This window comes from Emydura macquarii, unplaced genomic scaffold, assembly GCF_026122565.2.
Source record: "Emydura macquarii macquarii isolate MOO-44397 ecotype Brisbane River unplaced genomic scaffold, CSIRO-AGI_Emac_v2 contig_450, whole genome shotgun sequence".
In the NCBI taxonomy this organism is placed as follows: domain Eukaryota; kingdom Metazoa; phylum Chordata; order Testudines; family Chelidae; genus Emydura; species Emydura macquarii.
Genome location: NW_027130587.1, coordinates 3,919,259 through 3,935,919, shown reverse-complemented (window position 1 = coordinate 3,935,919; position 16,661 = coordinate 3,919,259). Strand labels below are relative to the sequence as shown.

General features: G+C 55.6%; 1 protein-coding gene across 1 annotated transcript; it reads left to right on the top strand.

Annotated features, from left to right (window-relative positions):
- Window positions 1-6: 6 nt before the first annotated feature.
- Window positions 7-16,215, top strand: TMEM120A (transmembrane protein 120A). The gene is made up of 12 exons (XM_067537803.1): window positions 7-159; window positions 5,883-6,001; window positions 6,569-6,685; window positions 8,001-8,060; window positions 8,772-8,867; window positions 10,111-10,200; window positions 10,622-10,687; window positions 11,235-11,296; window positions 11,858-11,950; window positions 12,760-12,824; window positions 13,382-13,450; window positions 14,057-16,215. Exons 1-12 carry the CDS (start codon window positions 85-87, stop codon window positions 14,168-14,170), a joined length of 1,026 nt encoding a protein of 341 aa, XP_067393904.1. The 5' UTR covers window positions 7-84; the 3' UTR covers window positions 14,171-16,215.
- The last annotated feature ends 446 nt before the right edge of the window (window positions 16,216-16,661 follow it).

Below are 16,661 nucleotides of genomic sequence, written 5' to 3'. Positions count from 1 at the left end.
CCCCCCGGAGGCAGGCTGCCGAGAGCCGGGCGGCGCGGCCGGTGCGTGGCGCTCCACGAGCGGAGCGGAGCTGCCGGCGCCGCCATGAGCCGCCGGGCCTCGGTCGGCGAGTGTCTGCGGGACTGGCAGGAGCTGCAGGGCGGCTTCCAGCGCGTGCAGGTACCGCGGGCCAGACCCGGCTTTACCCCCCCAGCCCCGCCCCGCCAGCCCGGGCCTGGCGCGGGTGGCCACAGGGCCCGTCTCCAGGGCTGGCGAGTCCGCCCCTCCCCCGGTCAGCGACGGCATCTCCTCCGTGCTCGGCGCTGCGCGGCAGGGCCTGCGGCTGGGGCAGGAGACCGGCGGTGCGTGGGGGAACAGCCGCTCGCCGAGCGTCTCCTCCGTGCTCGGCGCTGCGCTGCACCCGCCTGCCCAGAGCCCGCGGTGCAGACGGCGGGGCTGGCACTGCACCTCCCCCCCGCCGCCCGCTGCCTCCACCATGCCCCAGTGACCGCCCGCCCATGGCTGTGCACCGTAGAGCCCGACACCTCCCCGCCCCGGCTGGGCGCTCAGCACGTTGCCTTCCGAGCGGTGTGCATCCAGTCCCGGGCTGTTTACCGTGGCTGTGATCCACGCTCCACGGTCGCTGCTGCTCTGAGACTCGCTCATCCCATTATTTTGCACACTGCCAGCAGCTGTGAAATTTTGCAAAAGCGCTTTTTTCACAGCCCCAGTCAATGATCTCTTGCACAAGAGGGAAGCAGACACAATAGTGCAAACTTGCCGGAGTGGCCATTTTGGGCATCTATTCTCCTTATGTGTAAATCAAATATTGATCATTATTCCTCAGTGGTCACCCATCCGGATCACACAGTGAGAGATGGTCCTTCTGTGGCCAGCCAAGCTTTCAGTCTGGAGGGAGTTTTTTATCCTGGTGTTCTGAATATCGGGGGGAAGGAAAAATGGTGGCTTTTAAAGGGAGTGTAATGCTGCTGCTCCAGTGATGTATTTACTCTGCCTCCATTGACTGCTGAGTGAATTGTGAGGCAGTGACTCTTGTAAGCTGGTGTCAAAACAAAACATGCATTTTAGATGTGACCTCAGCCAAGGGTAGAGGGAAAAACAATAATTGAGATGAAATAGCAAGTTGCTGTTCAGCCCACATTCTGTATCCCCATCTGTGGGACGCCAGGGGACTTAATTGTTGCTAAGCTTATCATTGGGTAAGTGAGTCTACCATGTTTGGCTGTCAGTTTTCCACATGGCCTCATGCACGCTTATCAGTGATCAGTGGAATGTCTGTGACCTTCCCCATCCCTGTTCACATTTCCTTCTGCTGTGTCTCTCCTGCTTTGTCAGAGACTGGCAATCTGGTGTTCCTGGCAGCCGATACTAAGCAGTCTCGTTGGCTCTGGAAGCCCTCATGTCTTTTTGAGCTGGGCTCTCCGAGGATTTTCATCTCCTGTGGATGCAGCTGTAGAGGAGACAGCATCATTTTAGGGTCTCTTTCAGAAGGCTATTGTCTGTGGACAGGTTCAGAGATGCACCTGTTTTAGTGGTAGGATCCTGCCCCTTGATTTGTGTTTGTTTTGGTATATGACTGAATTCTTTAACATGTTCACTGTGCAGTGAATACACTACAGCGTGTTTGTCCCACTGTCTGGTGTGACTTACACCACACGTACCGTCATGTAGGATGTTCTGATGTACGTTGTCTGAATACATGTCCCCTTAACTCCCCTCTTTTCCACTTGGTTCTTGTCCATGGTACTTGGCAGTTCCTGTGTCAATTAGATTGGCACCCTACCAGTGACGTGTCGTATGCGAAAAGATTCCTCAATCCAGGCCCTTTTGCCCCAGACCATGAGTATAGGGTATGCTCAGGACACCCTTTCTTCACTGCCTCCTCTTAGATGCTGATGATTTTTTCCATCTTGGGACAGTCTGCATGAAATTCCTAATCAGTCACTCTAGTGGACTTGACAGAACAAGATTTATTAAGAATAGAAAGATCAAATTCAAGATCTGCTTCTCAAAGTCACCTAAGTGACTTAGGAGCACCAAGTCCTGCTTTTAAAAATCCCACCCTAAAGCAATAAAGCCAGTCTGCACAGCATACGTAGCTCCACGTTCTACAGGAGGGAAGGTATAAGGGATAGAACACTAGATGGGGACTCAGCAGACCTGGGTTTAGTTCTGGCTCCGCTGCAAACTACCTGGGTGTCCTGTGCGCTGACTCCCCCTCTGTAGAAGTGGGATAACATTTCCTTGCCTCATAGGGGTGCTCAGGGTAAAAATCTGTTGATGACCGGGTGGTGCTCAGATACTGTAGTATGTAGCTATCCAGAGAGTTACTGGATACAAGTGAAGGTACCTTTGGCTTAGTTACAGTCAAAGGAAATGCTTTGTTTAAGAACTTTGCTTTTAGTCCCTCTTATCCAGCATGTTCTGTTTCTCTGGCACGCCCCGTCTAGAGCTCCTGTGTCTGCAATGCTTCCCTTGTGTTTATGGTCGACTCTTCGTAGACCTGGGGTGTAAGAGTGATAGTTTGTTATCACGTTGGTAGGGCAGCATTCCGACAATGGAAGCTCTATTGAGCATGCCATCCAAGAGGGGAGCCGGACTAGCTCTGTTCACGCAGCGGCTCTATTTCTGCTAGCATCCACCTGCCTACTTCTGGAGTTATTTCCCAACTTCCGAGCTCAAGACCTAGCATTTCAAATGTGACTTCGAACTTGCCAGCAACCAAGTCAGTTTAAAGAGTCAAGTTGAGAATCCTGGTTTGGTTTACACTCCGTGTGCCTTTAACATGACCTTGAGTATCTCTCTCTAGCTGCCTCCTACCAGGCTGCTATTCCGTACCCAACAGGAACTCTTAGCATATATGCTATACCAAATAGAAGATGAAATGGCATATTTCCCATGTTTTTCCATAGAAGGTTCCATCTATTTTAGGTTCTTATATGGCCCCCATCGCTGTAGTGTCTGAGCACCTCATAATCTTTAATCTTCAGCACCGCTGTGAGGTAGGAAGTACCGCTTCACAGACGGGGAACTGAGGCACAGCGAGAATAAGTGACTTGCCGAAGGTCCCACACCAGTCTGTGGCATAGTGGGAAATTGAACCTGGGTCTCCCAAGTCCTAGCTAGTGTCCTAACCCTTCAATAGCTGAAAAGAGTGAAAGTAAAAATTTACTCCTGCTGCAACTGCATTCCTCTTGTCAAAGTGCAGTAAACCTTCCCACCGCTTTGGCAATGTTCCCGTTCCCTGGCGAGGCACGCAGGCCGAACGTCAGAGCTGTCATAAGTGGGTACAGCTCCACCAGAGTCAGTGGAGCTGTACTTCATGACATCAGGAGTCAACTTGTCCCACAGCTGCGACCACAGATGACTAACCGCTAACATGGCAACAATGACTGACGTGGCATCCGTTGCTGAGGAGTAGGGAAGGGGTTACGCTGTAGGGGGATGCTCGGCCTGGGGGAGGGAGCAGAAATGGAGATTGCAGCAAGGGCCACAGTAGGCGTCAGTGAAGGCCTTTAGAGTTCCCCAGTGTAATATCTTATGGTGCAGGGGGGAGTCAAGAAGGCTGTGGGTGTCCTGGCTCAGAAACAGCTACCTCTGGTACTGTTTATATTGTTTCTGTCAGTGTTTCCTAGATATCTGACTGCTGATGCATCTGCTTGAATTACTGCAGCTCTTGCCAATTACTCACTGCATTCCTGAGTTCACTTGTATTGGTTCATACGAAGGCTTTTACAGCTGCTCCTAACTTTTGAGTGTCGTGCCCCGTGATTTATAGAGGGCCAGTCCTGTGAGCCCATTAACACAGCAGCAGAGTACCTGAGAGTTTTCTAGCAGTTCAGTCCTGGAGTAGGGTTTTTCCAGCCCCACTGATTGTGATTTAACATACTTTGCATGTTCCCATTCTGAGTCTCACTGCCGGCGTGTAGGGGGAAGGAAGCTGCTAAGAGAAGTGGGAGCCCAGTAGCTCTGTGGAAGCCGGGGATGATTTAAGATGGAACTTGGTGGCTATACTGCTTGGCACCGCTTACAGCTAGGAATGAAGCAGGCAGATGGTGTCGCAAACGTCCCTAGGCAGTTACAGCAATTTACCTCTATCCTACCACCCCAGTATTCCAAGACCAGTCTCTCTCAAGCACGAACTAATGATCTTCAAAAACTGCACAGTGGCCTTTTGAATGAAGGGGCAAATAGGGACACTGGAATAAGACCAGCAAACTCATTTCACTGGTGACTCAAGACGGGCGGGACTCGAATCCCCATGCAGCAGGTTGAGACCCTTGATTTACCAAGAGCACGTGTCTCCCCATTTGGTCTGCTCCTCAGAATCAGAACCGCTTCTCCGTTCCACGGTTACTCACACTTTCTCCCACTACCCGTCAATGTGGAACCTTTACGCTGTTGCCCTGGCGAGCGCACTGAAATTTCTGTTGCTGCTCTTCGGGTCCACACAGTGCTGCAGTCCAGACTCCAGGGGGGTGATTGGCATAGCACTATAACTGCCCCATGTGGAGCCTGCCGGTGTGAACTAAAAGGTACCTAGTTTGCATTGGGACTACTTGAGAACTCTCTACGAATCACCCAGCTGTAGTCTGGACTGCGGCATGGTGCAGACAAGACCTTAATCTATCCTGGAGCCAGATTGCTCCCAGTCACTGGGAGGGGGCTGGAGGAGGAAAAGGAGGGATGGCAAGCTACCGCCTGTCTTGGAGAACTTTCTCCAACCCTGCTTTATTGAACCCTCCGAGTTCTCTCTCATACTGGAGAAGGCTCAGAGGAGCAGAGGTCAGTGAAGATGCAGCTCACTCTGCAATAAAGCGTAGGGGGGGCTCCTTAAACTCCCTTTACTGCATACACAGACAGGGAGACAGACAGACATACATAGTGGTCTCTCAGATGTTATAGTTACCAGCCTCTTGGTGCTCATGGTAGTCACTGTCCAGGTGACTGTAGCACGAGGGTGAGGAGCAAGGTTCTGCCCATGCGCATCGGTACTCCTGGGTGGTTGGTGATGTAGATCCGACCCTCCAGCCTTCATCTTTCTGTCCCATTTTACAGGAAAAAGACCCCATGTAAGTCTGTGGGTTTTTGCTCTGTCATGCTGCTTCTGCATTTGGTGCGATCCTTAATCACCCACATTGTTGCAAACCTGATCAGATTTTGTTCTTTGAAGTGGGCTGACTCCAAAGTTATCAGGATGGACTTAACTTTTACCACTCAACTGGCCGACGAGATTATCTTCGCTCCTTTCTTCCTCCCTCAAACATTTGAGGTGAGGCTGGTGTTTTCTTCATTGTGTTTCGACATCCCTTACTCAGACCAATTGTTCAGTCACTCTCCCTGTCTACACCCACCTCGATTGCTCAGCCATTCACATTCCAATCACTCAGTGCCAACTCCTAGCTGAAGAATTCACAGATTATTTTTAAAGAAACATTTCATTTTTGCCCGTGGCTTTCACAATTAGGTCGGTATATTACATTTCCCAGTGTGGCTTCTTCTACTTAAAATAGGGTTTTGACAAATATATTGAAAGTGGGTAAAATTAAGTGGTCAGTGGCGTGGTTTTACAAACAAGTACAGACAGACTTGAATTATTCTGCAGCAAATGGATATTTTAAAAAGACCGAAGTGAACATTTCAAAGGGTAGAACAATAAGAGACAGGTGAGGTTGTAACTTTTGATTCAAGTTACAATATGTCAGGCTGAAGTGCCTCTTGGTAGGAAGTGGGGAGGGGGGTGTTTGTGGCTCTGTTCTTTCATGTGTTTCATGAAAACAGAATCGGGCCAATGGAATCACCAGCCCCGCCTCCCGTATTGTTAAACGGTCTCCAAGCTGAGGCAGCTGGGCGCTCCACTGATCTGTCCCTTCCATTGCTAGGAGACCCATAAACTGTACAAGCAGCAGCTCGAAGAGCTAACCAAGTTGCAGGATGGGATCTCCAGTTCCATCGCACGGCAGAAGAAGCAGCTGAAGGAGCTTTCTCTTGCTTTCAAAAAGTGAGTGCAACGTAAGGAGATCCTTGGTCAGAGGGAGCCTAGCGCGCGGCGTTCCTACACCTTGGGGTGCTGATGGGGGGAGAAATGGTTGGGTTAGATGAATTATGAGGGTGTGGGGTGGAGCTGTAGCTTCTCTGACCATCTTTCTGTCTCCAATAGCTGCATCACCCCTTGTCCACATTAGATATCCGCTCCCCATGCTGATTTCCTAGTGCCTACAGAGTTCTGGAAAGGCAAGGGACTCCCCAGTGCTGACTCTCCCTGCAGGAGCCGCCTTGACGCTGGTAACTGCTCCGCGAGGCTTTCCCTTCAGCACTAGGCTCGCTGACGTCGCTGAAGGTTTCGAAAATTGGTGGCTCCTCACTTCTGTTGATTTCCACCCTGCTTCCTCTTAACCTAGGTCCCATTCTGAAACTTAGGGACAGACCCATGGATTAGCTTCCAGATTTATCCCCCAGTTCTGAATTAATCTCTCGTTTCCTGCTATCGCACCGTCCTGCTCTGAGACAAATTCACATGTCAGCAGCTGTCGGTCCTTGGCAGACCAAGTCCCCTTCCTTTCCCCAGATGCAAGTCCTCAATAACGGCGGAACAGGAAGACTCCATCCAGGAGATCCAGAGCCTCATCAAAGAGAGGCAGAGTGTCTTCTTTGAAATGGAGGCTTATTTGCCAAAGAAGAATGGGTAAGAAGCCATCTCGGGTCAAGATAGCGACATGGTCTGGGGCCCTTAGCAGTAAAAGGACTGAAGCTTTTGACTTCTATGCAGCTGTTAGCAGAGATTGGTAGGGTTACCAGCCCCAAACTGCACAGACTCTCAGGTTTGACGCTAGCAGGATGTCAGTGAAAGACCTGATACACAGCTGGTACTAGTTAATTTTTCCCATTGCTTATTTTGAATCCCTGTCCTCCTGAGTCAGATTCCAAGCCTCCATTTCTCCATGGCTTAGGGAAAACCTCAGAGTAACCGACCAGAGACAGACCAGGCCAGGGCTGTCTTGGCGCATATGCTGCCAGTTTGGAGCCCAGGGTATCACCCATGGGACGGGGTGCTTGGATCAGCAGTGTCTGTGCACACCGCTGCACGGAGCTCAGGCTTTGGCATGCGCTGGTGTAACCCAGTGATTAGCTGTGGTCACGGCAGCCTGGCTGGACAAGAGACCTGCTCATGTGGTATTTGAGCAGATGTTTACTGCAGTGAGGAGTACACACACACACACACACACACACACCCCCAGGTAGGTCCCACACTGGGTCCCAAGCAGCGGAGCATAGGTCTGCCGTGCTGCTAAGCAGGGAGCTGTCCATTCAGGAGTTTCACGCCAGGCTGGGGCGTGGGAGAAGCCATCCCAGTCCTGGGGGGGGGGGAAGACGACTGATCCCTTGGGGAGCTGCCCCAGATTTTCCCTGACGGGATGTGCAGGATTCCTGTCTCCACACACCCACTCACGGTAACACCTGTCGTTAGTGACTTTCCTAAAAGGGCAAATCCTCCTACCATTGTCTTTCTGGTAACAGCAGTGGCCCCTCTTTGGTCCAGAGTTCTCATCCCCAGCAAACGCTGCCCACTGTCCCGGGACCCTTGTGAGTGGGGGTGGGACGGTTCTAGGGGTGTAAGTGCTGCCCTTAGCCATGCTCACCCAGACTGCTGTGGTGCCCGAGGTGCTATACTGCATCCTTGGGAAGATGGGCAGCTGCCACCTTCTGCCATGCTAATGACAGAGCTGTGTCTGCATCACTGACACATGGAAAATGTGTGGGCACCTGTCCCAGCCATTGTCACTACCAAGGGCCCGACAGCTGAATGACTCTGCTGGGAATAATCCTATATACGTCTGCGCAGTGGCACGCATACGCCGTGGAGCTGGGCGTTGAAGCCGTACAATGCATGTGTGTGGATAGTAGGATCCACTTCCGTCTTGGCTGCAGGTACCGCCGCTGTGACGTGGTGCTGTTCGCCTCCCGTGTGTGTTCTCACGTCTCCTTCCGTTCTCATCTAGGTTGTATCTCAGTCTGGTGCTTGGAAACGTGAATGTGACTCTACTCAGCAAGCAGGCTAAGTAAATGTCCCTCTGCTGCCGATCTATCTGCGTCCGCTTAAGCCTTAAAGGCAGTAGAATTCCCTTCACTCTCGGAGAGGCGAGACATCTTCTGCCGGCATGTGAGCTTGCCGGCGGATTGCCAGCTGGCACTGACCCGTGCCACGCTGAGTGCCTCGTGGCGCTCTTCCCAATCCCAGCAGCTGCAGAGAACCTTTTCCACCAGCTGACAGAGCACCACATGGATCCGCCACATGGCCGGGCTTAGGACGCTCCCTTCCCTGAATTAACCTCTGACACTTGACCACCTTTTGCATGTTCTTGCAATTGTACCACCTCTGGCGGGGATCTTTAGGTCAAGCCTTGATGGGAGACCTACAAGGAGAACCCGGGCTTGTTAGTAATTCAGTAGGTGGCGTTCTTCCCTTGCAGTTAGGATGGGTGGGCTGGGGCTGGTCTCCGGGCAGGAGGAGCCTCTGGCTCTAATGCCATGTTGGGGGACAATCCAAGACTTGCTCAACCAAGAGCCCAGCACCCTCCCCTACAGCGTCTTGGGTCTCCCCTCCAAGATCCAGCTAGTTCACGGCCCAAGCTAGTATGTCTGCAGGGTCACTCCGGGTTACCCCGTTGCTCTTTGTACCCATGGGAGATGGCCCTTGTCAACGGAACATTGTCTGAAGACTTTGGGCTTATTCTCCGCACGCTGTGACCGTTTGCTGTGCTTCCCTGCAGGTTTGCTTATAAAGATGAGTACGAGAAGTTCAAACTCTACCTCACCATCATCCTGCTCATCATCTCCTTCTCCTGCAGGTTCCTTCTCAACTCCAGGTGAGTCTGTAGCAGCAGCCAGATGCTCACCAAGCCATTTGGGCAGCCGCAAAATAGAGACCATCTCCTGGGCTGAAACCAGGGTCCGCTCACAGACGTCTTGGGTGAGATGCCTGGGGCTCATGTGACTTGCGCTATCCTCTCCAGATGACGGGACTCGACTTGCAGACTGGTGCTGTAGGGTATAGGATCCTGCAAGAACTATGATAGGATTGTTGTAGGTAATAAGATCTTGAGCTCAAACAGTCCCCTCGGGGGCTGGAGATGGGACCCCTAGATAAGGAACACGTCTGACCGTGTGCAGGCGTGCCGCGTCCCTGCTGGCTATCCTACGCGTTCTGACTGACGTGCTTGAGGCCGTGTGGAATGGTTCCCACCTGGGTGAGGGATCTGGGTGCTGAACACAGTTCTTCCACGAGGTGCCATTCCCCACTAGGGATTGTGCCTGTTCTGCCGTAAATGTTGGTCTCCTCCCTGGCGTGAGGAACGTGGCATCGAAGGGGCACCAGGTCTGCCCTGACTTTACCAAAGGCCTGTGGGCTGTAACCGACTTGGGATCAAGACTCGCCGAATAGCTGGTGAACCTGTTGCAGCCTTGTGCCCCGGCTGGTCGGCGTCACTGTGTCAATGCACTGTCTCAGCACCTGCGTTTATGTACAATGGGCCCCCCCCCCCCCCCACTGGGGCCGCGCCATAGCGGGGGGCACACGCGGAAATAGCCACAGACTTGGAAATGCCCATGGAGGGGTGCAGCCCGTCCGTCCCCTGGATTCTCCTGTCTTTAATCCCGGGGCCATGCTGCTGCTTTCAAGTCCTTTCCCAAGAGCCTGGCCTTACGGGAGCAGGTTAGGTCGCTTCCCAGTGTAGGCTGATTCAACTGAGAGGCTCCCAGTGCCCCACTCGGAGTTTTCCCTGCACTTGATGGCAGGACTGGTCAGGCCTCACCCGTCCTGCGCCCCCTAGAGGCCAGCCCAGACCTTGCCTTCCAGCAGCATGTGGGGCAGGAGTGGGATTGCACCAGAGTGCTTGCATGGTGTCACGCCCTCCCTGGCTGGTGTAGCTGGTACCTGCAGTTCCGTATGAGCGGGAAGCTGCTGAGGGCGGAAGGGACTGCAGCGCTGCGTCTGAATGGCTGCAGGGAGAGGTTCAGAGCTGCCCTGAGCTGGTGGCTGGCTTGTTCCTGGCAGAGCTGCGGAAGCCCTGCTCTGCCTGCCCTCTTCACCGTCCGCTTTGTCTGTGACAGGGTGACGGACGCCGTCTTTAACTTCCTGCTGGTCTGGTACTACTGCACCCTCACCATCCGCGAGTGCATCCTCATCACCAATGGGTCCAGGTGAGCAGCGGACTGAACTCAACAGCTGGCCAGCCCTGCCTCGCAGAGGAGACCAACCCCTACCTGCTGCGTTAGCCTCTATGGCTAGAGACACCCCGCGCTCCGGGGAGCTGGTGAAAGCCTTGCACTGGGGGCGTCCCCTCTGCTGAGGGGGAGAACAGCCTGCTCTGTGTTGTGAGGTGCTCCCGGCAGAGGCGGCAGTGTATGAACCCCCCTCTGTGGGAGAGGCCATGCCTGACTCTGTCGTCACTGCCAGCTGAGCGTCCGCTCCGGGCCCTGTTTCCTTCCCCCTCCCTGTGAGCAGGAGGGGAGCTGGTGGCTTGGAGGGGTCAGCCACGGTGGGGGGAGGGCGCGTCGCTTACAAACTCAGCCCCACCTGTGTGGGGGTCTCATTCTGGCTTCCTCTTCTCTGCTCCTCCAGGATCAAGGGCTGGTGGGTTTTCCATCACTACGTCTCCACCTTCCTCTCGGGCGTCATGCTGACTTGGTGAGTCTCCATCTTTCCCTGGTGCTGGTGATGCCAGATCATCCTGCGTTTTGCCTGCCCTCTCCTCCCTGGTTCACAGCTGGGTCTCAAGGATGATTTAGAGGATGGACTTGCCAGCCGCCCTACATCTGGGCGCAAAGGGGGCAGCCAGGGGCTTGTGAGCTCACAGACGGACAGGCTAGGAGCCTCCTCTGCGCTGGTTGGGGAAATGCACTTGCAGCTTCCTAATGTTTAAATCTGGTGCTGACGTGCTTTCCACCGCGTCTACGTGGGGGACAAGCCCTCGAACCTCCTCCGTTCGCCCAGCGGCAACTCCTTCTCCCAGCCTCCTGCCACTCTGCAACCCCAGCAAGACCTGTGGGCCCAGGGCGGGAGTTTGCCTCGGGGGAACCCGCTATGGTTTTAACGGGAAGGCGAAGGCCAGTGGTTCTCTGACATCACCCTCTACTGGGGGCTGTGGGAATGCTGGCGGATCTCAGCAGGGTACGATACCGTGCCTATCCGGTAACACGCTGAGCATTTCCAGCCCGTCTCTTCTCTCCTGCAGGCCGGACGGGCGCATGTACCAGATGTTCCGGAACCAGTTCCTCTCCTTCTCCATGTATCAGAGTAAGTGCCCTGGGTGTGCCGGCAACGCGCCGGCTGGGCTCAATGGGTTTTAGAAAGCGGGCTGCTTGGAACCCGCCATCAGAGCAGCAGGCTGGCGTCCGCATACCTCTCCCGTTAGCCTGTGTTTCAGCGATGCCCCTTGTGTCCACGGCACTGATTTTCTGACGGGTCAGCAGGATCCCCAGAGCCGAGGAGCCCGTTTCTCCTCGCTGGCGCTCTGCGCTGCTGCAGGCTCCGGCGGTGGCGGAATGCTGGCCTGGCCGGCGTATGGCGCTGCGCCTGGAGGAAGGAGGCAGCTGGGAGGGCCTGCCATGCCAGCCTTCTCTTGCCCATTCTGACTCAAGCTGCTCCCTCGTGCCGTCGACCTGGGCTGCTGCTGCCGAGGGTCGGCCTGGGAAGCAGCAGGGATGATGCTTTCGGGTTTGCTTTTCCCCTCGTTCCCCAGCACGGGCCCAAAGCGCCTTTGCCTCAGCTGTGGGGACCAGCTCCTCGGGGCAGCCAGGCTTCTGGACCGAGTAAGAGCAGCAGAGTTTCCCAGGCTGAGCTCTCCTCTCCTTGCAGGCTTTGTGCAGTTCCTCCAGTATTACTATCAGAGCGGCTGCCTGTACCGGCTGAGAGCGCTGGGGGAAAGGCACAATATGGATCTCACCGTCGGTAAGCTGCCTCCCATGTCCCCACACATTGCCAAAGCCGAAATGACCCCACTGCTGTCTGCACTGGCAGGAAGCTGCCGTCTAGCACTCCGCTGGCCTGGAAATGATCAAAGCTGTTGGTCTCAGTCCCTGGCACCTGCCCCTGCCCATGCACATGGGGCAGGTTGGTCCTTCCCCAAACTCAGTGCAGTAAGTCGACCGTCTGGGGGCCAGAGCAGATCTGCCACTTTCCCCATGACATTCAGATGGCTTGTTCCCCACGTGCCTACCTCAGCTGGGGCTGCTGGGCATGTGTCTAAGGTATCTGGCTCTGTCTAGCTCTCTGGCTGGACTCCACCTCCCATGATGCACCGCATCCATGGGGTCCCTGTCAGCTGTGCATCATGGGAGATGTAGTCTGGCCGGAGGTCCCAGCCCCTAGAGGAGAAAGGGAGTGGAGAGCAGCTGAATGCCAGCTCCCGGGAAGCACTGCTCGAAGGGAAGTGGAAATATTTGGGTTCCTTCTAAAATAGTGAAACTTTCTGAGAAAGCAAACTGGTTTAGACAGACACCTTGGAGCACACCGAGCCAGCACGCCATGGAGTCTCCTTCACTGTGCAGCCCTGCATGGCTGTAGGCCCTTCACGGCCAGCCCCGTGGAAGCTAAAGCCTCTCTCAGAGCTGTGGGATTCTCAAGACAGCAGGGTTGTCCCTGGCTTCTGAGCCCAAGGCTGCATGGCTACTGGCTCTAGCTGGCAGGTCTCTACCCTCCCTGCTAAGTCCCTGCTGCTCTGAGTTCTCCAGCCCCCTGCGTATCTCCCTTCTCTGCAGAGGGCTTCCAGTCGTGGATGTGGAGGGGCCTCACTTTCTTACTTCCATTCCTCTTCTTTGGGCACGTGAGTAGACACCGTCCACCATGGGAGCATCTCCGCCTGTTGGCGCAAGAGACCCAGCTACGGCGTGGTGGGGATTCGAACTGATTTAACGTCCCTCACGTGCTCCCAATTCCATCTGCCTGGGAGACGTGGGAGCTAGTGACACGGGCTGATGTGGTACCAAGCAGCTGGCAGGGGGTAGATTCTAGGCTATGGTAACGCAACCAGAGAGATGCCAGCATCCTGCAGGCGCAGAAAGCTGGGGAACACGAATTCTAGGGGGCCCCTCCGGCTGGAGACACGCAGAAAACCAGGCAGACCTTAAATTCTTAGAGCAGCGTCTTTGCTGAGGAATACACCTGCTCCTGCACAGCAAGTTGGGATTTTCAGAGGAGAAACCTCTGGGGACTACCCCAAATCCCAGGGACGTGCAGTGATGGTTTCTTGCTGTCTGAGTGCCTCGGCCTAGGTATTTGTGTAGCAGGCACCATGGCCGATAGAGCTGGCCTGCGACATCGGTGCTGGGGACCATCTCCATGAAGGCAAAACCGTTCCTTAACCCCTTGTGTCTCCTGCAGTTCTGGCAGCTTTACAATGCGCTCACCCTCTTCCGTCTGGCCAGACACCCGGAGTGCAAGGAATGGCAGGTGAGCGGGCGGCCTGGCCAAAGGGAATGTGGAAGGAGGGGTAGGGGAGCATGGAAGAGATGCCCTGGAAACCCCTTGTCCTCCCAGCAGCAACACGAGTGCTTGGCTGACAGACTCCCTGGCGCGGGGGAGATTGCCCTGGGTTTGTGGTGGTGCAGCCATTCAGCTGCGTAACAACTGCAGCCCTCGGTGTTCGTCTGCGCTTGTTTCCTCTGCTCGTTCAGTGCCTGCTGCTGGCTTGCCTGGGCACCTGCAGTTTGGTGCCGGTTGCCTGGTTTCCTCCCTTCACTCTTAGGGGTGTCAAAGCCCAGGGGTGAATGGACAGCCCCTGTCCCCACGGCAAAGACGGGGCTGGAAGGGAGCTCAGGAGGTCTAGTCCATCCCCCGCCCTGTGCTATGGCGGGAGTAAGTCTGCATGAACCAGGTGTGGAGAGAAGGCCTGAGTCAGGCTCTGGAAACTCTCCTGGGAAGTGACACAGCTGGAGCAGCACCAAGTGTGTGACTGACGGGTTGGGGCCCCTCTCAGAGGCCTGGGGGGACTCAGACGCCTCCTAGTTGGTTAATTCTAGTGTCTCCCATAAAACTCTCGTCCCTTGGATCCTGCAGGTTCTCATGTGCGGGCTCCCCTTCTTCGTCCTCTTCGCGGGGAACTTCTTCACCACCCTGCGGGTCGTCCACCAGAAATTCCAGAACCAGAACCAAGAGGCTAAGACGAAGTGAGAAGAGGAGCAGATGCAGAGACCAGGGGTGTCTCTCCGCCCCGCTGCCATCTCCTCGCCACACTCCAGGCTTTGCCGTCCAACTCTCCTCACCCCTCGAACACATGCCCGTTACGCAGAGGCAGGCCCAGTGGGACTAACCTGGTGCCAGCCTCAGGGGAATGTATGTGATCAAGTAAACCAAGCTGCTGCACCTGCCTGGGCGAGCTCATTACCCATCCTGGCCCCGGGAAACGCTGCCTTTGGTGGGAGCCACTGTGCGCCTGGTGCCCGGGCAGGAGGATCATAGCAATCTCCCCCGAGGGCTGCACAGCCAGCCCCCATTGTCCCCTTCTAGCCGGGGCAGGGACTGCAGCTCCCCCCTCCTGTGTTCCAGAAATGCTGGGACTGCGGCAGCTACTCCAGAGCCCCCGTGCTCAGCTCAAATGTCGGTGGTGACCCCTTTCTTGGGCATCAGGCCGAACAATACCCTCACTAGCGCCAAGCCACCAAAGACCCGAGTTCCCCAGTGACAGCGGCTGTGGTTGCCTCTTACCTGGCTTCTGCTCCGCACACTCCAGCGGGGAAGGAACAGGCCCCAGCCTTGTTCCAAGCTACCCGTCCCCACTGCCAGGGACAGGGCGGCTGAGACGCAATGGGCAAAGCGCTCCGCTACGGCGGTGTCCGCTGGTCTTTACCCCCGGCCCCAGCAGTGTCCTAACTCATCCTGTTACCAGCCCGATGCTTTTAGAGCACAGGATGGTGTAATGATTCTGGAACTGGTGCAACCTCCTGTCCCTTCCCCCGCCCTGCCCCCCAAACAAATCCATTCATTGGGCAGCAGAAGCCAAAAACCATCTGAGAGAGAGTGGGTGTGTGTGGAGCTAGTGCTAGGAAGCAGCTTGGCTCCCGGAGCTGTTGACTTACTAGCCAGCAGGCTCCCCAGCCTGGCCAATCAGCTGCAGTCACTGCTCTGCTCAGGTAAGGAGCTGTGTTGAGGTGTCATGGAGCGAGCGCTCATACCTGTCTTCACGTCTGTGCCGCCGTTGCCAGGACACTTCTCCAGAAGAAAGGGAGGAAGGGGAGATGCTGGCCCCTGACAGCTGTCGGACCAGAACCGCTCTTAATCCCCCGGGATCGGCGCAGGCTGAGGGGGGAGATGCTGCTTCAAAGGAAGGAAGAGGGGGTGGGGGTGTCCTAGTCTGTCCGCAGGGCCTATGCACAGAGCTCTGTGCCTGCTGAAGGATGACCTTGAACTCGGGGGGGGGGGGAAGAGGTTGTGGGTTAGGTTTATACCTTCACCACCCCCCATGGCAAAGTGCAGAGGGAAGAGTCCAGCTGGGACGGCGCACAACTTAGCATCAAGGCTCTTACAACAAGGGTCAGGAGCTGTTTGTCCTCTGCCCGCTGCTGCTGCTGGGCCAGCCCTGGCATGCAGGAGGAAGCCTACTCCTGGCTGGGAGGGAGGCGGTACCTGGGGGAGAGCCACATGCCTTACCCTAAGGTTAAATCTCCAGTGGGGAGAAGTGGGGGTGCACTGGGCCTGGGCTCCAGTCCCCCCTTCCTGTGGCTAGAGGTGGGAATGGGCTGAGGTCTGTCCGTTTTAGTAAGAGCAGATCTGAACTAACCCCAAAACCGCAGCTGGACTGAGCGTGTCATGGAGCAGGGCCCTGGGGCCCATCCACATTTGCTTCTGAATGGATGAAGTTACTTGGTTAATTCTTGCTCTTAGTGTTAAGCCTAGTGATGACCATGTGACTGGCTGCAATGACGTTTGCTTTCTATCACCCTTCCCCGGGAAGCCTGTTTGGAAGGAAGGGGGAGCTCTGAGCCAGGCTGGGACTTAGCAGGGGGGCTGAAGTCAGCCCCTGAGCTGAGGATCCCAGGGGAGAAGCTCTCAGGCCGGCCACACTGCAGCAGCGTAGGGACGTGTGCCTATGGCACGTGTTGTCATGCCCCAGCTCGCCTGACCAGCAGCAGGGCGGTGTGTTCAAGCCTGCCCGGCCCTAGGGGTGTACTGGGTGACCAGGCCCTGCTGCTGTGGGAAAATGAGCCAGGTGGAGTCTGGTGGCAGGGGGTAGGGCTGCCCAGGCTCAGCCATCCTGGGAAGCGAGTGTTAAACACACGGGACATGATGTGCTTAGGATCCCCCCCCCCCCCCCATCATCTCCCCTAGACGTAACTCGCCCACCATCTCTCCAGCACAGCCAGCGTCTGCCACCACACCGAGGGAAGAAGAGACGTAACCGTTCAAGTAAATGCTGCTCCGACATTTACACATGGGGGCTGACAGGCACAACCAGCCCCTCTACAGGAACGCTTGCCATGAGCGGAGTAGCTGAGCACAGCACCATCTCATGCTCGTAACAGCCGGCAGCTGAGACACCCAGGAGAGGTGGTGGCAAAGCAGGGAAATGAAGCTGGGTCTCAAGCCCAGACTCGCACAGCCCGGTCTGTTCTTGCAGGCAGCTGCACCTGGGCCCTGCAGGCTGTGTGGAGCTATGGGGCTAGAG

Bases quoted from the DNA above. Each gene is read 5' to 3' on its own strand.
- TMEM120A (XM_067537803.1), top strand. From the start codon at position 85: ATGAGCCGCCGGGCCTCGGTCGGCGAGTGTCTGCGGGACTGGCAGGAG. The intron at 11,297-11,857 runs GTAAGTGCCCTG...CTCTCCTTGCAG, and splicing joins CTCCTTCTCCATGTATCAGA to GCTTTGTGCAGTTCCTCCAG. The intron at 12,825-13,381 runs GTGAGTAGACAC...TGTCTCCTGCAG, and splicing joins CATTCCTCTTCTTTGGGCAC to TTCTGGCAGCTTTACAATGC.